This window comes from Osmia bicornis, chromosome 2 (assembly GCF_907164935.1).
Source record: "Osmia bicornis bicornis chromosome 2, iOsmBic2.1, whole genome shotgun sequence".
Taxonomy (NCBI): Eukaryota; Metazoa; Arthropoda; class Insecta; order Hymenoptera; family Megachilidae; genus Osmia; species Osmia bicornis.
In genome coordinates, this window is record NC_060217.1 from 6,160,833 (window position 1) to 6,184,763 (window position 23,931).

Here is a 23,931-nt window from a genome sequence, read left to right on the forward strand (position 1 = left end):
GCCGGTCATCTCTCTCTCCCTCTGGTTCCCTTGGTCTAAGGCGACTTACGCCTACACGTTGTAGTTGCAGCATCCACACTTAGCCCTCCTCAGTCCAGCGCGTGCCTCCACGCGACCAACCACCACCTTAACCACTGCTCTCTCACTCTCGCGCAGGATAGTCGTCGAGTCAGCTTGAATGTCGAGCGGTTCGCTAACTTCGCGTTGACAGTGCTTTTGGCAGCGCTTAATCTCATCGCGTACACGCGCCCGTGCATCTGTCAGTTGCAGATCATCGAACGGTCCGGTTGGCTCGAATCGGTACGAGAGTATCGGCAGCATGTTTGTATTCCAGCACGTCCGCGACAGCGTTTAATCATGCTCGCGTCATTCGTCGATATGATTGATAGCGGTGTATTAGAGACTCGTAAACAATGAGTTAGAATCGGCTAGTGGTTAGTGACGGTAGCCCGAGTGATTGGTCAGTGCCGGTTAGTGTCCTGCGAGTGAAACGTGTGCGATCGCTTTTCTTTTTCTTTTCCTTCTTTTTCTTTGGGGTAAATGCAAAATCGTGATCGACCGGTGGGAAAGTATGGCATGAGTGAAAGTAATCGCGAACATTCGCGCGAAATCGTTTTTCCGAGTTTCGTGGAGTCGATCGGGAAGTTTGTTTTCTTGATTTCACGGAGATCGAGTCTCCGATGAACGTAAATTACGCCTTGTACCCGGCTACCTGCCATTCGATGTTCCGGTAGGACGAGAGAAATCGTCGATGATCGTACATTTCGCAACAATATCGCGAGCAATCGGCTTCTAGTCCCATCGACGGGACGATAAAACTCAGTGGCTACGAGGCAGCTAGCCGCCGAATCGACGGTTTATCGATCACGCGATCGAATTCTCGCAGAGTTTCGCACTTGCCACGGTAGGAACGGGAAACGAGTGGCTGGACGATTGGAAATCGGCGAGCGTGGGTCGACACACGGCGCCAACCTGTTGCTCAAGATCACACGGCTCGTAAGATCGGACTCGTTTCCATTTAGAGGGCTCAGCTCGAAAGTGGCCGGGTATCTTTCGAGAAACGATGCCCCGATCGACAGCCGGGAACTAATCAAACCAACACCGAGAAATCCACCTTTTCCATCGGCGTCACTCTGGTTATTCGTCGTTCGAGTGTTCCGAGGCTGTATCAGTTTCCGAGTATCGCAAGAACTTACCGAACTCGATCCATCATTCTCGTTTCATCGATGCCCGATACCGATTACCTTACCCTCGGGACTGGATTCCAGCGTGGATTAATCGAAATAATCGTGCGAGCCACCGTTAATTGAAGTACACGGTTAATCAGCGCGATGGTGCGCGAATAATTACGGACAATCGATTATATTTTGCATGGAACGAAGTGATGCCTAGGACAGTGTAATAAAAAGAGAACGTTAATGTACGAAAATGGATGTCAGTATGAAGATCAGTTTTCTCGTGTTGTGGATTAGCATAATGCTACCACTAGCCGTTTCCTCTACGAAGGAACTACTCGAATGTCGAGCTAATTTATCCGCCGCCATTAGAAACGACACCACGTTCATGAGGAAAGTCCGTCAAGCGGATTACATTTTCACGGGAAAAATCAAAGATTTGAGAAACGGTCAATTGCACGTGCGCGTGAAGAGAGCGATCAAGGGTGTTCTGAATACAAGCCTGGATCTCACGCTGAACGATACCTGCGATCATTACATACGACGAAGTTACACGGGGATTTTCATGGCGCGACGGGACAACGGATTCGGCGATCTACGACACCCGAATAAGATCGTCATGCACTTCGGTCCGGTGCCTCTCACACTCGCGAATCTGGACAGGCTGAACGCGGCAGTCAGAGGTGAGTGTGCTACCTGTTTCTCGCTTTCGCCTGGCACGCGTTAATGAGCCGCTGGCTTGCGTTTCTCGTTAATCGGATAAGTCGCGACAATGCAGCGATACATGGTGCATAAAACGTAGGTAAAACTGGCTGTCTATTTAAATAACGGCAACGGTCTTGGAGAGAAAATTTTACGACCCTTCCCAAACAACTTACTCTGTGCTTACAGAATTTCGTACGGTTCGCAAGGTAGCGATCGAACAATCCGCACGGAATGCCGTGAATGTTCCTTCCTCTTCGCTATCTTGTCCGAGAGTGTTCAGCAAGCGACGAGCAAGCGTGCTAACAGAATGAGCTACGTTAGACAGAAAAGAGCGTTGGCTACTGCTCAAGGTCTTGCAGGAAAATGTCTGGAGACTAGTTGTTGAACTTCAACTCTTTCATTATGAAAAAGTTCGATACAAAACGCGCGTCGTACAATGACACGTGTTAAACAATTTCTTTGAAAAAATTCCAAAGCGACGGTACTTGATGATTAATAGAATTAGTTGACGCCTAAAGGCGTCCAGGATAAGTGAATTTCTCAAGCGTTTATAGGTGCTAATAGCAATGACAGGGTGAAATAAAAAAAAAGCACTGTACTCTTCTATTATTATAACGTTACAAGGGTCTGGTATATAAAATCAGCCGCTCCCTCTTCACCGATAATTTACGTCGTTCACGGCCGCGTTTAACTTTATATCGATAGAGTAGGTAATGGTGGTTTCGAGTGTCGCGCCAGGAAGACAAAGCGGTGTCCAAGACTATTAGAGAAATTAATGTAGGAATTATAAGATGAGACTCTGAGATATTGGCTGGATGGTGTAAAGGGACGAATGATTTATTTAATAAGAAGGGGTTAAACGCGGATCCAACGGTGCGTCGTTGGTTTTTCTCTTTTTCGAAGATCAGCTTACAGGCGAAACAGTCGACGATGTCAACGACGATGGTGTTCCAGGGACAGTTTGATGAATAAAAAGTGGTCGTGGTTCCCGCGGGCCACAGGTAATCGTTCAATCTCAATAATTTACAATGCCTTCCACCGACAACGATATCATTGCTCCAACCGATTCACGTTTCTTTTCTTCTTTTTCCTTTTTCTTCGTCATCGTCATTTGCAAGTCGATCGCGTTTACACGTAGCCGTCGTAAAATGTCGCCGAAGTCGCTTCGAAAAGGCGTTGCGTGTAATTAGGAGTTTTTCACGGAGCGTGCCGCGGGCAAAATTCAAATTAGCCGGGGCTTTTAGTTCGCGGTGTCGAGCGGCAAAACGTCAATCAACCGATACGGAAGCGTTCGAAAATAATGAAAGGGTTCGAATGCCGCTAGGAAAATCGCCACTCTCGCTCGCGTAGAAACGGAGAGCACCGGACAGGATTGATTAACACGGTTGCTCCTTTCCGCGCGTTTTTCATCGTCGGACCCTATCCTTCTTTCGCGCTAGTCCCGTCAATCTGGCGCCGTGATAATCACAGTGTCATTACATTTCTGGACCGTTTAGTCCCCGAGATAATAACTTACCGTTACAACCGGAATTTCTTTGCCCCATTGCTGATCAGCGTAAAAACGAAACTCGATCAGTCAACAAGTAATTGAAGTAAATGAAGAGAGGATACTTTATTTTAATTAAAATACATTTCAATATTTTGTAAAAGTAGACCAAGTCAAAGGTTGTCCTTACGGTTTTCAACTTTGCAATCTTTTTACATATCCAGTGCCATATTTCCCTTTTTCCGTTGTACATTCATGAAGTTCTTCGAAGTTCCTCGTATCTATCTTACAGTTATAACATTACCATTTCCTGTTGCTCTTTACGTTATCTCCGTCGAACTCCTGGAACAAATACCATCGACACACACTTTCCCGATTAAATGCTTCTATCCGTGAAACAGGCTCCTACTCTCCGTTCCTTCTTTCTCAAGTACCTCGTATCAGCAAAAACAGTAGCGACCGACATTGACACAGTTTCCCGACGAATTACCATTCTTGCGGACAGGTTCTTCCCGATAGGGGAGCGTGGGAAATCGCGTTGTTGTCGCGAGTTTTCGCGGCAGCCTGTCGCGTGGAAAATGGCAACCGCTGCTACCTGCGACACCTGGTCCACCGCGGTGCTCTATACCGCTCGCCCACGTACCTATGTACGCGGGCACGTATGGCCGCGTCACTTGACGCGCGTTTTCAATGCGACAGGCCACGGTATTTCTTGCGTGGACTCGCGCGCCAGCCCAGAAACTCGTCGATTCTCGCCGAGCACCGAGTCACCCGGGGGATCAGCATAATACGAGGCCGGCCTACGCGTTTTACCAAGCTGTGCCAACACCGACACGCCCTGCCTACATTACGCGGACCAGGTGTGCCCGATTTCCAGGATTTTTCGTTACCCCTCTCACGTCAGTTGACGGGGATGATTTACGCTACGGATACTTTGACTCGTCGTCGACCGTAGGTGAAACGCAAGGTGTCGAAGGGGAAGCTTTTAGGAATTACAGGTTTTACGGTATTCGTTAACACCTCGATCGCCGTGGGAGTTATTCGTGATCAAAATACATATGATTAAATTAAACCCTCGGAGGATGGTACACGAATGGTATACATTGTTTCTCATGGTTGAAAATAAGCTCAGAAAATAGAATCTAGGTAGAATTTATTATTGATCAGAGATTAGAGATCGAGCGTGTTTCGTGTTAGCACAGTGGTCGTGGAAAGTCGGTGCTGCACGGTTCGCTTGCAATTTGGAGCAGATGGAAATAGCTTGTGCTGTCGTGGAGAGTCATTATCAATGGTTATAGCTCGCAATCCATTTGGCAAACATTATGAAACGTTAGAGGACGGATGAATGGAAATTCATTAGCGTTTATGCTAAAAAATTCAATATTCCGCAAACGTATCGTTAAAAGCGTAATTGAGTCAGTCGAGAGTGTAAACTTTATTCCATATTTCTGATACACTGTGTATGTACATTTATATCGAGCCAAACAATCAAATCAGCAGCGGTGCCTCTGAACACGCGATAGGGCGCAGCGTGTGCACTTTGGTGCATAGTCATCCTTATATGGGGGTGTAAAAGGGAACAATAGATTTTTTACCTTCTCCCCTGTTGTACCTACGATTGAAAAGAAAGTCGACAATGAATCGTTGGATCGGGTTTGCGACTATTGTTACGACCTGCCGCGGCTCTATCAACGTCTAAACGTATACGATTTCAAAACGGTAATTATCTTCGCGCCTACGCGTTGCCGTCGCGTATAAAGCGTCTGGCACTGTGTCGATGATGATGATTTCCTAGATCGATATCAGTGCCGAAGGAAAGGACACGAAACGGAAGCAAGACTCGGTGATCGAGTGTCCGCTTCCGAGTCTTTCAAGCTGTTACCTCGCAAACGCACCATGAAATTGCTGCGTTCTGGATTATGATATATAGTTTCGAGCCGATTCGATACGGCCAACCGCATTCCACTCGAGCAACGACTAATTACATAATAACCCTGATTACGTTCGCATTGTTGCACCGAATCGCACAGGTTTATATCCAGTGAACGCGAAAAGAATCTGAATTATGTAAATGCTCCGATCGATTGGTAACTGGACGTATCATTTTCTCTCGTAACTCAAGCGGGATTTAAGTTTCACGCAGCTCGTGTGCGAACGTTAACTGTTCATCGTCGTGACACGCTACTCCGGCGAATTGCTTCAGCTTGCTCGATAAATTAAATGCAGATCGACTGGTGAGAGCTGGCAATAATTCGCCGTTAGAGACTGTTAGAGCCTCGGAGGCTACAAAAGACGCGCGGAACACGCTCACGATTTCTTTTGACAGCCGCGACGATGCGCTGGAAAGCGTATTGGAACGACTCCGGGCCGTTCCCGCTCCTCGTAGATCGGTAATTGCAATTTATAACCGTGCCTCTTAATGGCTCGTGTCATTTGTCGTTCGGTGGTGTGTTCGTATCCGATGGAGATCAAAGACTGTCCGTGGTTGGACGGGAAAAGATCGGAACCCGTTACTAATCCAATAATCGAACAATCATCCGGGACAGGGAATAAATGTATTACTTTCACCGGTTCGGGATCGTAATAGTTAGGTATCCTTTAGAGATATAAATATTATGATCTGATTTTATTTTGCACGCTGCATCGATGCAGTCGAGAATAGTGTTTTCCCTCCGTAGACTTCATAATTCTCTGTCCGGTGCAATTTATTAGATCAGAATTTGATTTTTTAATTAAATATATATCCTTCGTAACTTTTGCTTCACGAGTTTCGTAATTCCAATTTACAAAGTACATATTTCAATATACGCGTTATTAATGATATCGAGATGATATTTAAAAAAAAAATATGAATTTAAAAAAATTAAAAATACTCTCGTGATTCAATGTATTTTCCATACAATGTGATTCTTGTAACTTAAAAACGTATCCCTGATTAACATACAACCAACTGAACGTATGTCGTTCAAGTAACAACGTTATTAAAGCCGAACGATCATCTGAAATTTCTCTAATAATTTCTTACGGGGGATTGCAACATGTAATACGCGAGCTTTAATGCATCTGTCACCGTTGCTAGGCCTCGGAGAGTGTGTACAGAGGCTGATTCCGAGGGATTAGTCGTTGGGTTGTTGCTCAGTACGGTTTACCAGCATCCTCGTGTTTGTTGCTCGTGTTCGGGTAGGCGGCTGATTGCACAGCCACGAGTATACACCGAGGGCGCGTATTATGCACGCTTTGTAAGCGGAGCTGCTGAAAAATTAGTCGCGGGCTTACTTCGCATTGCTAGCTTGTCCGTTCGGGTAACTTAATACCAAACTGTTGCCGGATTTCGGCAAAATTGAAATACAAATTTTTCAAATTAATCGAAAATTTGAAAGGGGTATACTCGAAGGGATAATTATCCCCTTACGAGTTGAAAAAGCACGGAGAGGCACAGAGGTGTGTTTCCGATTTGTCAAAATCACCATTCTCCCTTTATTGAGCCAAGTGATAAAAGCTTTTAACGATCCTACCTGGATTTCAGGCACCCGTCGAAGAACAAACAATTTCGGGGAAACAATATTGTCATTGTACAATAAATCTTTGACGATTTAAATTTATCTAAGCTATATTTAAAGTTAGACACTTTAGTGTTATTTATAGACGAATAAATCGACGTATCTTTTTTCAAACGAATGAATATCGACGCCAGCTTCGAAATTACCCCATAAATAGAAAAGATACGCGCTATTTCCCATTGCATAGCTCATGACGGAACGGTCCAGTCCTTGGGTCCATGGAATTGCCTGAGGGTATGGACCCAATCTCTACCAATTTGCTCGTACCCTGGAGGGTAAGTCATTTATTTGAGCAGCAGATGCTCGTACGGCAATCCTCCACCCTCGAATTGCTGTTAATTAAAAGATTTCGTTTGACGCCGTTGATATTTCTCGACTTTCTCACGGCCAGCTGTTCACACGTTCTCCCCGAAACGGTCAGGCGCCAGTCCCTCCGTTGAAAAAAGCCACTTGAGACTCTCCTGTAAGTCTTACGTGTGCATTTCTACGATAAACGCCAGTCCTCGGAGAGGTTCGTAGAATTATCGTCATTTAATCTAATACTTCATCTTCACGAACGGGTCATAAACTTTCTTTCGAAGTATCAAGTATTAATTAACGGTCTTCAAAATTCTGAAATATTATATTAGTTTCGTAAGATAGCGAGTGAAAGGTTTGAATTATAAAATGCACAAATCTTATTCTGAATTTTCTCTTAGGTATACAAATATTCAATCTCTTCCTTTTTCTCAAGGGATCAACCTATTAATTTGCGCACGTGTCACGACGTTTAACGGGGTTGAACCGACAGGTCTTAGTCCTCCTCTTTTTCTTGCCTCCGCGTCAATTAGTTTCTTAACGTAACCAACCATCGGATCTTTCTTTTTCCCGCGTGTAACACCCTTCTCGGAGCGCCGGTTTCTCCCTGCCCGTGGCTGGCAGTGGCTCGTGTTTTATTTCAAGCGCGCCTTTATCTTCCACCACCGGCCATATAGCGTTGCTGGCTCACCGTGACACGAAAGACCTTTCTCGTTTTTCCAGTCACCTTCCAACCGCACAGGCTACCGATCCTTCGCTCGGCCCCAAAAGATTATAACCCTCCCCATCCTTCAAGCAGTTCCTCGAAGGTCAAGGAGCCGTAACCTCACCCACTCTGCGCCCGATGCCCCTTCGCGGTGCTCATAAAGACGTTATTGCTATTCTTATTATTATTGCCGTCATTATCGATGGATTATTGTCTCGCTTGAAATGCAGCCTCGTGCCGCACGATCGACAAGAGTTAGAAGTCGTGCCTTCCGGTTGATACTGATTGCTTGGATCTTTGCTACGAGTCTATTTCAAAGGATAATACCTTTGGTGAACTAGACTCCTTCATCGAGGGTCATCAAATGATCTTAACGCTTTCAAATCATTTCTTTTTTTTTTTAATTTTCTATTGCAATCTTGTCTCGAACACGGCGAACGATTCCGTGTTGGACGGTCACGGTACAGGGTGAGTTACGATTGAGCCTTTACCGTTGTTCCTGCTCACGGATTTGTTCGTGGTCGATCGGCAAAGGAACGATCGCAGCGTAATTTACGAGCTCGAGATCCAACGACCTTCCTATCGTGGCACGATTTCGAACGGAATTCCCGCTGCGGCTTTCGGACACCGTGGAGCGGCAATTAGACAGATCGGAATCTCGTTTTCGCGGCAAGGATCGTTAACGATGCAACGATGCTTGACCATCGCCCGAGGGTGGTGGCCAAGAGTGGCTTTAACGACGATTTTGATGAATTTAGTCGGATTTAATTAGGAGGCGCGTATTTTCGTGCCCCGTTACTTAAGCCCGGCCCTGTCCGCGTCGGAGGACCTTAAGAATCGAGTTTTGCATGCCTCGAGGACAAAGCCATAAAATACCAAGCGTAACAGCTTTCAATTACAGGTCCCCGTGCGCGTATGAGCCGCATATGTATACCGAGACACCGCTCCACCGCGCTCGTCGTCTCGGCTGTCGAGTGTATGTACCAAGGAAAAAACGTACAACGAATCGAATTCCCTTGGACCACTTGAAATTGCTTTTCGTACGCGATACCTTCGGGTATTTGGCCCTTCGTACGTGACCAGCAACCATTAATGACAAATCGTAGGCCGATTGACGTACGCTCGATTCAAACCCTTCATTATGACACGTGATCGAATCGAAACTACCTTGCGGTAAACGTGTTTTGCATTCGTTAGTACACATCTATAGACGGTTCGAATCATCTTTTCTTTTTAATTTCTTATAACTCTGAATCCTTACATCAGTAGATTAATCCAGTTTAATTAAAATTAAGTACTCGTTCAGCCCACAATTCAACATTTTGATCTTTCGATATCATTCTTCCCTACACATCAGTGATTTTCTACGCTAATAATTATCGCAATGAAAGCTTGCTGGCTGTTGGTGGTTCGCGCGTGATTATCGCGTGATGAATTGTCGCCCGCGGCGATCGGACATTTTTCTACGAATAGACGAAGATATTACATCGTGTACGGCGCAGTCGAGCATGATTGGCGTCACCAAGGTTGCCGTAAAGATGTTGAGGCCGGGAAACGTTCGCGAGAGGGATGGAAAAAAGGAAAGTCGAGTGACGGGTCGTATGGTAATTGGCGATTCATCACGCCGCGACAAGCCACACAGTCCTACCACGGCGTGTTAGCCACTCGTGGAGACACGACGAGACTTCGCCGAGAACCCTTACACCACTTTGCCGACGAAAACGTTTGATGAAGATAAAACGGCGAAAAAACAGACGAGTTGTTTTTCGTCGATGTTTACCTCGGGACACGGTTCGTCCTTCTTTTTGCAACATCGTAATTATTTCGTAATTACGCGTTCATTATGCAGCCAAACAGCTGAGACGGACGGACGAATTATGCGTGAAAAGACAATTACGCGAAACGACTTGGTCGAGTAATATCAGGTTGTTGCATATCGAATGACCGATTTCGAAACGTAGAAAGTCTAACACGATTTGATGATGTAAAATTGTAGCAAAATAGTATCTACTTGTGTTACACATACATATGTTACCGGCAATGTATGAAAAGCAGGCATTCTATAGAATGCCTGATACATATTTTTGGGTAAAGTATGAAATATTCGAATTATTTTAATATTATATAAACTTTTCCTAGGTATTGTAATAATTTTGTAAAGTAATTATTCTAAAAATTAGTAAAATAAGAAAAAATTGCTAAAAGGCGTTTAGTTAAAAATTATAATTTAGAGGAAAATTAATGTTGTTTATATCAGGATTGAGATCGATATTGCCTAGACATTCTACACAATGCCTATTTTTCATACATTGCCGATAACATATCAATTAAAAAATTTAATGACTACGAGTTCTTAACAAATTGGATAAGGGTGGAGACGAGGTCGCATATTTTACATTTATTATACAAAGTATAGAAGACAGAAGGTGACTAAAAGTCATTCCGGAGGTAGGAACCGATCGATCATCGAACTTTCGAAACGTCTCTTAACAAACTACGTCGACCTTCCTCGTGTTTGCCTTTGACACGTGTCGATCGTTTTTTTTTTACCAAGAACAAACCAAACAGTGGGTGGAATGTCATAGACGCGTTCGAAGTTCTTCCTCCTCGAAACATCGAGTGGGTGGAATGTCGTGGATGCACCCGGATCCTCTTCCTTTCGGCGCTCTCTTATAGCTGGAAGAACCAGTTTTTGTTTTCTTGAGAAAATTAAAATTCCTCCCGCCGGAATATAAAAAGGCGGCAGTTTTCATCTCGTACAATCAAGATGTAACGTTTCCGTGGCCTTTCTCTTTGTCGTCTGAGCTACGGAGAGAACCAAAAGGCGAATTCAAGTCTGAAAGGTCCATTCTACTCGCGCAAGTATTCTCTGTATACAATAGTCAGCGGTGTAGTCATCTGCCTCTCGTTTTATTTCCTTAATTAATTTTATTATCTCGATCAAATTACGGATGAATCATTTACAATCAAAGAATTGGTTTCTTCTCAGTCAGTAAAGTGTTCATCAAAGTTTCAATATATTCGCTCTTTCGCGATTGTTATAAATTTTTTGATCAAACGACGTTGCACGATTTTGAAGCTCGATAAAATCCGATGCAACGCGAAACTTCAGCAATCGCGCACGGGAAACTCGAGTCCTTTGATGATGTTCAGTTATCTGATGTGAGAGATCGTACGGGGAATAAAGGATTCTACTTACGCCACTGATAAATCATTTCCTTATAAGGAAACGCGGTACAAGTTAGAGATTCAAATTAAAAGCTTGCTTCTTAAAGGTAACCCGAGCTCGGGCTCCATTTCGAGCCACGCCGCCGACTCGTGCGCGCCTCTCGAATCCCGAATGAGATATAAAACGTATACATAATCGGATTCACAACTCGCCAGGATCAGTCGAACCGACCACGCGGGACGATTAAGTGGCACGCTGATAAGGCAGCCCTTTCCAATCAGCTTTAGCTGTATCTTTAGATAAGCTAATCAGCGGTCCTTTTTACCCAGGACTAAACGTTTCCTCTGTCGAGGACCCTTGTGCCGACACCGGTCGCGATTTATACTAGCTCCTTGATATAAAGGATTTCTTGCACCTGTGATCGGAATTCGTAGATCCAGGAGAAATATTCTCACCTTTACTCCAACACCGCTACAATCCTCTGGGAGATCGTTCGTGTAGCTTGAAAGCAAACCTCTTCAACTTGTTACACGGTGTTCCCGCGTTTGGAATTCCGAGAATGGATTTCGAGAGAATGTAGGAACACCGGAATAGTGTATATTCCTTATGTAATAGTTACGCGCTACAAGGATGCAGGAAATGGGAAGTGAGGAATAGGGAAATTGCATCGTTAGATGAGTGAAAAGTGAGATAATACGGGATAGAACTTTGGAGCATACGTGACTATTATTGTGCAGAAATGAGATGTTGCATAGAGACAACAGGAGAAGTGGTACACATTGACATAGTAGTTGGATCCAAATGTTATCTAATGGTTACCATTCGGAGAAACTATTGCTTTAAAGTTCTATTTTATTTGGTTTCAATGTGTTCCCTTTACTTTTTCGTCGCACAGTGTTGGATGATTTTGATCGTGTCTTCACCTTTTCTGTGTACTTATCATTTACGACATAAACTCTGACCGATAATTGCGCGAATATGTTGTATAAATAGTACTAAATATCGAAGCGATAAAATTGGTAAGTAGTATTAACAGCGCCCTTTAGTACCTAATAATAGTTGCATTGTTCATTTGAACAGCAACGTCAGATTAAAATTTCTTGAGTAATTTATGAAAGATAAGTTCAAAGGAAACAACAAACCCCAACAAATTCGACCACACCCCACCACGCCTTCTCACGTGGTGGCTTTAGTTCCCTGTTTGTTTTTATCTTTTTCTTCGCCTCTTTTCCATCTTTGATCGTCCTGCAATTTTCAGTGTCCACCTCGGTATAATAACAGACCTTTCTTTCGCCAGGTTCGCAGTCTCCTTTCGTCTTGCTCCACTCTTTATTTTCCTGTCCTCCTCTGTTTGCTCGTCTCCGTTCGTGTCGTCAAGTTTGTGTGCCAGTCGGGTCATTAAAATGGCGGAGTCGGGTCGGTGGAGGAGCGTTGAAAAGAAAACTGAGAGATCAACGGCTGCTGGAATGTGTAGCGCGTAACCGAGTCATTTGTTTGGTGAATCGATTTTCGAGTCTCAAGGCCTTCCCTTCGGCATCGAGAGTGGCTCGTGTATCGAAACGTGCCCTTTTCCTTTCTCCCTTCGCTAATTGCCTGCTGTCTTACGTTTCGTTGCTGCTCATTTTTAACCCATCCAGGGTAACGCTTGTTCCCCGAGACACCTTCATTCGCTCACCTCGATCTTCTACATATGTATGTAATCTTTCTTTCAAAATATTCGATCTCTAAACGATTCCATTCGTTTCATTCTTCTCCCCTCCATTGTTTCTCACCCGTCGCATACATCTTCGGCACGGTTCTGAAAATTGTCGGCTAACAACAACCGTTTTCGAATTCGTAATTATTTTCTGCGGTTGGGAAGAATCGAGCCTGGGTGGCGGCGCCTTCTTCGTAGGAACGGTCATTAATTATTATACCGGACAGAAGAAGGGAGGCGCAGAGGAAGTAGGAGTGGGTGGAGAAGGACGAACGGTCGGGGATGAATAGAAACGAAAAGCAAGGGCGTAGAATTAACAGACGAGCGTAAAAATATGCGAGGACAGATCCTGTATTAGACCTGTCTTTTGTTTGCCACGAGGTTTCTTACGAAACGATTACGAAGACGAGCGTGACATCGAGCAGGCATTCTTCGCTTAGAAATAATTAAACGTTTCACGGGTTATCGCGTATGATCGAGGTACTAGACGTTTTTATTCGATTGGATGCCTTTTTCCCTTGGAGAAATCTGGAATCATCTTCCGACAAAGGCTGGTCGGAGGCTGATATTTTGACAGATATAATTATACGGTCCAACAGGCTGCCATAATCAAATTCAATTCGTCTCTATCGTTGTATCTAATGGCGGGAATCGTGTACCCTTTTCGATCAGCGAGCAGATCTCGAATCCTCTCTGGGAAGCTCGTGGGCGGGTCATTTTTTCAGGCCTAAGGATGTCATGGGTTATTACGAGATTCACTTAGGTTAGCTGCTTTTCTAATCATACCCTCTTCGACGATGTTATAATAATTAAGAGACAGCAGTGAGTTTAGAATGGTTGGCAGGGATGGCGAGAAGTGGAACGCTCGGTATCTCGATTCTTCGGCAAACTGACGGACCGACAGGTGAATATACAGATTACAAATAGTCCGGTAAGAAATTATCGATGAATCTGACATTCACGGTGGCCAACGGTATCGTCGAGAATCATCGACAAGGGGACCCTCTTCCCTTTCATGAAGAGATCAGACGAAACCAGTTGGCCGAAGTGAATCACGAGCAACACGCATTTCATCCAGTCGTTATTTTTCTCCTCCTTTTAACTCGCCTCGCTTCCATCCTGGATACGTGTGTTTACCAATATGTCCATCCGATTTATTTGCAACGAAACCTCTCTCGACGCTGTTCGATTACGTTGATTAACGACGATAACGCGTACGGACGCGGACGCGGACGCCTGGGCAATCTCTTCCTCTCCATTTACTCTTTTATTCGATGGAATAATGGGAAACGAGGCGGCGACGGTGATCTCGTTATCCGAATCGAATGATGAATTTCAATGTCGAGCAAACTGGACGCCTACCATTTACACGGTGTCCAAGGCAAGGGTTTCGAGAAAAAGGAACTGGAGGATTTATCGGGATCGAAAGGAGCAGAAAAAGTGCGATGTTAATATTTCAAGAGGGGACAAGTTGGAAAGAGGAATAGGATCGCTTTTAGCCTTATCGTTCTAATAGGCGGTCGTTTAACGCTCGACAGGCAAAACGTTTGAGATAAACCGATGGATTCGTGGTTAGCCACGAATTTTTGACTAATTATCGACCGGTCGAGCGCAGCTAACCACCTTCGAGAAAGAAGCAACCCCATTAGAGTTCAATGGTACCATTTTGCCGGATGTTCGAGGTTCATTCGTTTCGCGTGGCTAACTCTTTTTTCTTCGTACAATCCTGGCCGATAATGACGTGCTTTTCGACGACTCATTTTGCCTCGGTTGGTATACGCGCGATCAGGGGAGGGACAAAGGACGCGACCAGCCACCAAGGACGAGCGAGGTTCTTTACACGTGGAACGGGACAATCTGCCCCGTATGCAAATGCAATTTCGTCGCTCGCGAAGGTGTGCTCGCTCGCGTATTACGATTGGCAATATTTCGGGTGTAAGAAATGAGAGGCAATCTATATGTAAGTAAGCCTCGGAAACTATAACGGGTAGCATCGTTCGGCCCTTTTTTCACCGCTCGAGAGGCGAAAGATATGGAAAGAGAGTCGGGCATCGGGAGATAACATCTCTGGGATCGGTAGCCGCTGAAGCAGCGGTTATAGATCATGCTAATGGCACTCGGTCTCTGCAACTCTCTATGTACCAGACAACTGTCGATCGTTATCGATAGATCGTTCGTACTTGCACGTACACGTCAGTTAAATCCCTTTCGTATTATTGACGTTTCGTGATCTACAATCGTGAGCCAAAGAAAACTTAAACGTATCGTAATTTTATAAAACGGAGCTAATTATGAAATACACATTTTTCCTGTCGATATCGCAAATTCTAGAGACAGCTCTGATCAACGTAAAATAATATCTTTGATCTGTCAGTGTATTTATACGAACGAGATCGTGTCTCTCATATTTAGCTCGATCATCAAACCCCATGTCAGTTTTCATATCTCTGAATCGACTTCCGTCAACTTCCTAATACCACCTGACAAGCGCGCCGCTGTTAAATGCGATTACGGAGTATGCAAATGCTCGATTCAACTACCAAGGGGCTCCGTTCGATTCATGATCGATTACAGTACGTTCCGAACAATCGTTCCCCATGCTTTTCATCTCGGACAAAAGAAGCAACGAGTGGATGGGTCGAACGAGGCCGGTCGGCCTCAGCCATCAGTCAGGTCGGGCGACGAAATTGCCGGTGTTCGGCGGCATTCGATTATGACATTACCGTTCATTTGTTACGACTGTCATTAAGTCCGGACCTCCGACCTGAACGAGGCGTCGAAGGGGCTGGGGATCGATCAGCTTCGATGCCCGTTGAAGATTTCCAGCATGCCAATGCTTCCCCTCGGGCCAACGGCGAACCGAATGGAAGGGGGTGTTTCCAGGGAGGCCGTAACAAATCTCGAAACAAACAGTCGCCGGGCAGATTCGCCATTTAAAATCACAGCATGAACTACCCTGTGACCCGTCGGTCTGGCCTTTAATTTGGAAATATGTCGAGCGATTAGAGCTCGCAGAGGGGGGTCACTATACGCCGTTCAACCATCGTAAGCTCGTACCCTCGCGAAACCTTAATTTATACGCCTGCAGATTTTGGTCCTTGAGCAACCTTAATAATAGACTAAACGGCTTGTTAAACTTAATTAGCCGTAAATCAGCCGCGACTTCTACCCAAAACGTGTTCGGTTTTAGGATTAGCAGGTAAAATTGTTGTCGGTAATTGCTGCGGAACAATAGTCTCTTGAGACGATTTGAAATTGGTATTTCTGAGATACCAACAGATTTCATTGAAATTGGCGAGGATCACAGGCAATGGTTGTCCTTTGATATAGAACATTTTTGCATCCTTTTCTTCTCGATCATGACGGAATCTGGGACGAAGGAGGTAGGATTTCAACGATCTTGTCTGACCAGAAAGTGCAACACAATTACGGGTCGATGACCGTATTATTCATGTCCTGTCTCAGAGCCTCGGACCTGTAGTTAACTTATCTCATCTACATAACCTCTTCCCCGGCACCTCGTTCGAAAATTTCACTCGCGGGGATCAAAAACGGTGCTGCTGTTGCTTCAGCTTCCCTCGTATTATCCTTTCTCCTGGCATTATAAATTCATCGAAAGTTGAAGGCTTTATTTGTACGCGGAATCGACGAAATGCCTCGCGAGTATTTTCACTTTAACATCGATCTAACCATCCAATGCAAATACTGTAAATCTACTCGTCGTCGAGCGAACCGGCGTGGCGTCGACGTGGAAACAAACAAAACTATTAATTGCGAGCGTGAGGTGAAAGCAGCGGTAAGAATGCAATCTGAATGCAACCTTAATGCATTACACGCGAAATTTAGCATTCGTTAATGCGATTTTATTTGAGAGAGAAATTCGTCTCGTACAATGAAAATTCATTTTCTCGTTAGTGTATTTAACATTCCATGTTGCTAACGTAAACAAGTTTCAAAATGGAGCGAGATAAGCATACCTTTCCTGTTTAATTAGGGAAAGTCTGTTGCAGAACTGTCGTGTTAATTCATATAGACACTTTCACTGAAAAGGTAATCAGAGATTGTACACAAGAAGGGAAACATTTTACTCGAATAATATATTGATCCCATGAAATTACTAATAATTCATAATAAATAACCAGTCATTATTTAATTTCTATGTGTTGTTAGAGGTAGAATGGATTGCACTTTTATTAAATCACATCTATCATTACATCTTAAGTAGAAAATTACTATCGTAAAATATTGAAGGGGATAAGTGTTAAGTATCTAGCAAGCGTCATAAAATGTAGGTGTGATCGTGATGGGTGGCGCATATGGGAAAGGTCAACGCTGCTTGATCCTTCGGCGTAACGCGAACGGTGTTCGATAAATTACGAGCGGTTAGATACGGCTGCTTTCTCGTCGTACGTCAGCCAGCAGCGTCTAGTTACCTTATCGCGTCCACGGTAGAATCGCGAGCGTTGCAACGTCAAGATAAATCCCATCGTATTCCGAATGGGTATCGAGGGATGGGATCGTGCGGCACGCCATAAATGCCCGATGGAGGTCCTGAACGGATGAAGAACCGATTGTCGGCGCCAGCCGGCTATTACGATCTCTGCTCGTTGTAGATCGGTGGTAACGAGAAGGCGGCTGGTTCAGTTACGTACTTTTTACCTGAAAAACGTGCCTCTTTGATTAGGTATCGCGACGCGGGTTATTACATGCCTCCGTGTAACTATAAAGCCGCGATCGCAGCTTTAAATACGCATTCGGGCTATGTAAGAGAACGCCGGCCGCGGGGAAATTACGCGAAACACGGAACGTTACGATTTTCTCTTCGTTCCGTGTTTCCTCGATTCTTGTAATCGCGGCGAGCGTGGAATCACGCTGCTTTCGATACGGTTCGTTGCGGATAAGGGAGGGTACGGTATAATTGATAGAGAAACGTGTTCCCGCTGGGTCGTTAAGCGCGGTCGGTTTTAAACGACAGCGATCAAAGGAGCACGGAAGTATAGAGTAGAATGAAGACACTGTAGAGAACGAGCGATTGCTTGGCCGTGCAATCGGGCTACGCAAAACGCCTGCGAGAAAATGCAATTATATCGCTGCGTTAAGCCACCGTGGAATTCGTTTTGTTGCACCACGATCCCAGCCCGTGGAAATTTACGAGCGGCGACCTGGCTCGTCGCGTGCCCCTCGATGCCCGGGGACGTTTGCCTTTATCGCGATACCTGGCAAATGAACGTGCCGAAATGGAATTTCATAGGGTACGTTATCGTGTCGTACACCTAAGACCTCGTCCAATCGTCGATGGATAGTTTTAATTAATTCATGTTCGTGCGAGTAATTTTTGATTGAATATTAAGAAAAAAAAAGGAATATTTATGTTTCGGTCGACACGGGTTCGTTCTCTTACAAACGACATTGACAAATTATCAGATTGTCCATTTCAAATAGAAATAATCAGACAGAGAGCATCGACTTGGTCGAAAAAATTCAGTAACACGAACGTTTGCTAATTACCTTATCCCCAAAGGGTTTCTGTGTATCGATTCGACGTTTCCACTCTTCTTGGATAGGCGAATCTCGTACGTTCTGTCTTGTTCGGGAAGTCGTAAACCGTGATGCGTGCCTTTCAAATGAATCCGGCGGAGCTGTATTCAGGATTAGTCCATTTCGATATTAGACAGCTCGTTACTTCATTGCCTCGTGCGGGCTCGCAATTAGCATCGTGTACACGGCACTGATTGACACCGTTGGAAAAATCCGTTAATACGACCGCTTGACTAATTAATTACCCACTTACGTGTTCATCCTCGGGGCTTGCTCATCCTTATTGCTTGCCTTTCGTGCACGCACAATGATAAAATAAGCATTGCTCGTGGAAAGGTGGACACGATTATCAAGCAAACCAACAACGATTCGAGTTATTCTTTTATAGTCGAATTTTCAGCCTCGTCGCGTTCTTATTTTTCAATTAATTATAAACACCGTGAAAACGGTATTCTTCGGAGTACAGTTTTTAAAAGGGGATGGTTGACTGGTTGCACGAAAACAAGTATAAAGATAAGACGACACCCGGGGTATTTCTTAATTCGTCGAAAGAGTCGTTAATGCGGTCCAGCTCCGGTCGGGAATCGCTCTTAAAAATTCCCGCGGACGATTATCATGCGTTTATCGCGCGCGATCTGTCCTCTTTCGCCGTCGTGCCTCGGCGACAACATAATCGCCACGATAACCGAGATATTCCCGTGGAATTAGTCGTTTTGCAATTAACAGATGTATCTTCGTCAACTGAACCGAAGATTATTTATTCACTTCGCCGGAAAAATTGTTCGGAAATTCCACGTCAGGCGCAATTAACCCGTTAAATAAATTAACTTGATCCACTGCAAATGACGAGCTAATTCTTCCTCAGAATCTGGATTTTTATAAATGAATAATAAATATCACTTTCTGCTTGTTAGCGTCTGCAGTTCCGAGATCCTTTCTATAATTAATAAGAAATTACTGATAAAATTCTATTTCAGAGCTCTATCTGTCACACGCTACAAAATTATTAATTTTTCAATTATAATCAATGTGTAATAGAGCAAACAAATTTTTGCATAGTTATCTTCATTTTGATTACACGGTGTACTATTTATCTACTCGTTAACAATTGCTTGATTCCTGTTTGTTACCCTTAATGATAATTACTATGAATTCTATAAAGCGTATCGTGGAATATCGTCGCGATGGTTCGAGCAGCGGTACAAAAATGGTTTCCATGTAAATGAGGTGCTGCAATTAAGACAGAGACAAGGCAAGAGGAACGGTTGAATGACGAGCAGAAAGCAGTTTCCGTTCGTGGAATTTATCGCGGCGACTAACACACTTTTTTAAACATGACGTCAATCTTTCGGTTCGTTTTTAGACCATGCTTTCTGCAATTACGCAACGCGCAGTTCCATTATATCAGAAATGTCGTTTAACCTAAGTACCATTTTAATGGACAAAAAGGTACGTACATTTCCACGTCGTCAAGTGAGGCTCTTCTAAAGGTTTCTATGCTTCGAATCGTACGTTCAACTTTGGGCTGCCCTAAAAATTATAGCTTACCGATTAAAGTAACAACTGAAATGGCTCGATATGTAAATGTATGATAATAAATGACATCGAGAACTTCGCGATAGCCGGTGATAATTTATTATCGTTCTTTAGTCATTTAGCACCTCCCTTCGATGTTTCGTATTGACATTGCAAAATTGTTTCTTACGAGTGCCTGTAATCAGATGCTCCAAGGGAGAAAATTCAATGCTTAAAAAAGAAAAAAATAATTATAAATGAAATATTACATTGATGCAATATTGATTTTCAATGGTTTAAAGTACCGCAGCCGACAAACACAAACAGATATTATTTCCACTATGCGAATGTTCTTCGATGCTTAATTAATATATCACGGTACTATGTGCGCAAAGACGTTATGAATGGCTTTTAGACGCGTGCATTAATTGTGAATAGCTCGGGGAACGATTCACGAGGATGCGTCCAATTACACCGCGATTGTCTTTACACGCACGAGGTGCATTCGAACGGGCAACGTGCACAGAAGGAGTTAAATTGACTGTGTTATTATCGTGGCGGTAATTGCGAGAGCTGGCAGAAGTCACACAGAACCTGCCGATGGTCGCATATAATTAAGATCCGACTTGTCAGTGGTCCTCGCTTGTTTCTCGTTCCCTTCTACGTGTGTACAAACGCGCCGCTAACGCGCGATCCTTTCACGTTCCACGCGTGCTTGCTCGCTCCTTCCACGATTACGGTTCACCCGCCGCTGCATTGCTCGCTGTTGCTTAATCAATTCCGTGCCCGGATGCTGCGAGTTCCTACCGAGCTTTTACAGCCAGTTAAATGCTCGCTCGTGTGAAATCGCGTTTGTGTGATCATTTTACGAGATGTTCAAACTTTTCTTTCCGTTCGAACATAGTCGTCATCGTCAATTAATCTATTCGGTATCGATTAGCTCGATTTAACACCTTGAATTTTACATTGAAGTTGTTGAAAATTTTATAATTTTTAATTAGGTAAATTAATGAATTCCTAATGATATGGGTGATGGATCACTTTTTTCATTCTGGCTGCAAAGAAAGGAAAAATAATATGAAGTAGTTCCAAACAGAGTAACTTTATTCCTCCGTCGTCGTTATCGTAAGTAGCATCAGTCGAGCACCATCAAAACACCATCAATATTTACATACTTAACATTCAGATCGAGCATACAGTCACTCCGGGGTACATATTCGTTTTTCTCGCGGTTGATCGCGACGTCATGCCATGACTTTGCACCGTGGGCTAAGGGAGGTGGAGTGACACAGACTTACAACCACCTTTAACCCGCCACGGTTGCGAATGTACCTGTTGTCGGTCCTGCTACTACCGATCGGCACCGATTTTGTCCGGACCCTTCTTCTTCGTACCTCCTACCAATCCTCAGCTTCCCCACCTGAAACATACCTGTCGGCCACGCCAACTACGTTCTACCTACCACGCGGCCAACTACCACGCTTACTTGGCCTCACTTAACGCCCTGGTCGCAGCTTCCATTTGTATCTGATCTGTTACAGATACCGAGCGCTGCTTACACGCCCGTCAGACATTTAACTCAAGGCCCACCTGACGATCTCCCTTTCGTTGCATTCCGTATTCCCAGTACTGAAACATTTTCTTTCATTTTTTACAAATTTGAGAGAAACAAACTCGGGGATCATTTCAATATTTAAAAATTCATTAGTATTAAAGTTCAACCGAAGGAGACGATGACTCAAGTCTAAGAATAGAAAACTTCATTACTCATCGAGTAGTTATAAAACGCAGTTAAACTCGTCATTTCAGAACGTGTCGTCGTGAAAAGATTCAAGTTCGACCTTCGATTCGATACAGTGAATGATTTCATAACGAAGGCGGCTACACCTTCCGCGAGGAACTTTAAAAGGTACAAATTATTTCGATGGAACGTCGAGGATGGGCATACCTCGAATGCAAATAGGGGAAAGGAAACGCAGCTGAATGGTCTCGAGGAGCGACGTTTCTGTGCTTACTGAAGTAGACTATCGTTTCGTGACCAAGTGGTTGTTTACTCAGGAAGCGCGTTCGTGTTTAAACACTTCGCTAATGGCGGAACATTAATGCACGCTATATCGCCAGATGTCCGAACGATAGAACGAAGCATGTTAAACGCCTCGCGACGGAATATTCACGCTTACGTCGTAATCATAGCCGGCGAGGAATTCCACTTCCATAAATTTCTTCCTAGAGTCACTGACCACGTTGGCCGGTGAACAATGGCCGTACAACCTCCGACGGTCTCCCCTGCACAGTCGTGAATTTTTTCGACGCGATCGAACAAGAAACGATTGCTCGTACCTGTCGAAGCGTGCTTGATGGCTCAATGACAAGCGCGATTGATGTCTCAATGGAAGATAGTGCTGTTCCTGCCAGGACAACCCGGTGTTTTAAACACTCTGGGGGATGATGTTTTACAGTCGTTTCAGTCGTGTACATTTTGAGAATAGCGATTCGATGTTTCATGATTTTGTTTATTATAAAACAAAATTGCTCAGGAAATTTTGAACACGTTGACGAATAACGCTGTTGAAAAAAGAGGTTGTCTCGGAGCCGACATAAAACTGGTCTCGCAAACATTGTGTTTCGAGGAACAAAGGATCCACGCGAAAGGTGCGAATTTAGAAACGTGGAAACAGGAAAGGCAACGGCATAAAAAATACATCGGTTGGAGGGTTGCACGGAGAAAGAAGGAAAATATAACGTTGTCCTAGTCGACCAATGAAACAGGTTTCCACACGCGTGTCATAAAAATATATACCCACCACTCCGAAGACTGCATTCGGCCGTCTCGTGACTAATGGCGGGACAAGGGTTGCTTTTATCCTTTTACGGCGAAAAGCCAGAGTAAAAAATCGTGTACCCGCCGGGGATTAAAGATCCTTACGTGCCCTAATAGCCCGTAATTGAAAGGCCCTCCCTGGTAGGGAGAGATTCTTATTCGACATCTTTATGCAGCGTAACGTGACGTACCAAGGTCTGTTCACGAATATCTTTTTCTTCTTTAATTGTTCTATACGACTCGAGACAGCAATAAAATACAAAGAAAAGTGTTAATGGAAAGTTTCACGTGTTTTTAATAAATGGAGGAAATTGAAGTAACGATAGACCGTCCTAACGACGCGCGATTAAATTCAATGAGTACGCTGTATCGAATATCCACGGTTCGAACAGGTATAGGCTGGTTCAATTTCCCGATTATAAGCTGCCATTAATTTGACAAGTAGTAAATCAATTTGCTCGTTCGTGAGTGACAGCGTGATAAACGTAATAGGAAATGGCCCCGAATAGGACAGAGGGAAACGAGAACGATTCCATGAATAAATCTTCCTACTACTGTGGACTCGAAATCCACCGTTCCACCGTGATTTATGAATCAATCATTATCACTTTCGAAGTTCGCGTTTGGGGCGAACGTAAAATCTTGATGGTTGGCGGATACTTAAATGATTTCACAAGAACGTAGTAGGTTTATCTGTGGGCTTCGTTCCTCTGTGAATGTCATTACGAGAACGAGTGTTCCCGTAGTGAGTCACAGGCGGTATTATTCATTTGCTCGATCGTGAGCCACTCAAAATAGGCTTACCATACGTGAAGTCTTAAAGAACTTCCATCGAATGAAATTTATTTTTATGGAGCTGTTTGTATGATTGTACTTTTGTAAAATCGAGGGCAACGAGTAGTATAAGATTCGCTAATTGTATTCAAATTCATTCGCTTTAAATTTGAGTAAATTCATGTAACAGTGTTCCAAACACGACGTCTCAATGCGCTGCTTCTCAATGACCGAATTAATTAAGTATTTTCGAAACGATAGCCGAAACACGCGTTAAGTCTACCGAATACCGTTGCTCAGCCACCTTCGTTTCTCATTCGCTCGTTAAGAATTCTTCACGCGCGTATTTCTCATAATCTCGTCGACGGAAGGTGTTTCGCCGTAAAAAAGTAACGCTGATATTTCGTCCGCCGCGTCGAACAGTAAAAATCCACGATGGTTGGTTGGACTCGGCGAACCAAGGAGGGAACACGGCGATAAAGAAACGCT

General features: G+C 44.2%; 1 protein-coding gene across 3 annotated transcripts in view; it reads left to right on the forward strand.

Annotated features, from left to right (window-relative positions):
* Positions 1-23,931, forward strand: part of LOC114872016 (agrin-like) — a 349,276-nt gene that overhangs the window by 40,027 nt on the left and 285,318 nt on the right. For 2 of the 3 annotated variants that reach the window (XM_046288799.1, XM_029178733.2), the window contains exon 1: positions 379-1,858. The exons of the other annotated variant lie outside the window; for it this stretch is intronic. In XM_046288799.1, the coding sequence (XP_046144755.1) occupies positions 1,429-1,858 (430 nt within the window). In that variant the 5' untranslated portion in view covers positions 379-1,428. Of the gene's footprint in view, positions 1-378; positions 1,859-23,931 lie in introns of those variants that run through there. 3 annotated transcript variants of the gene reach the window in all.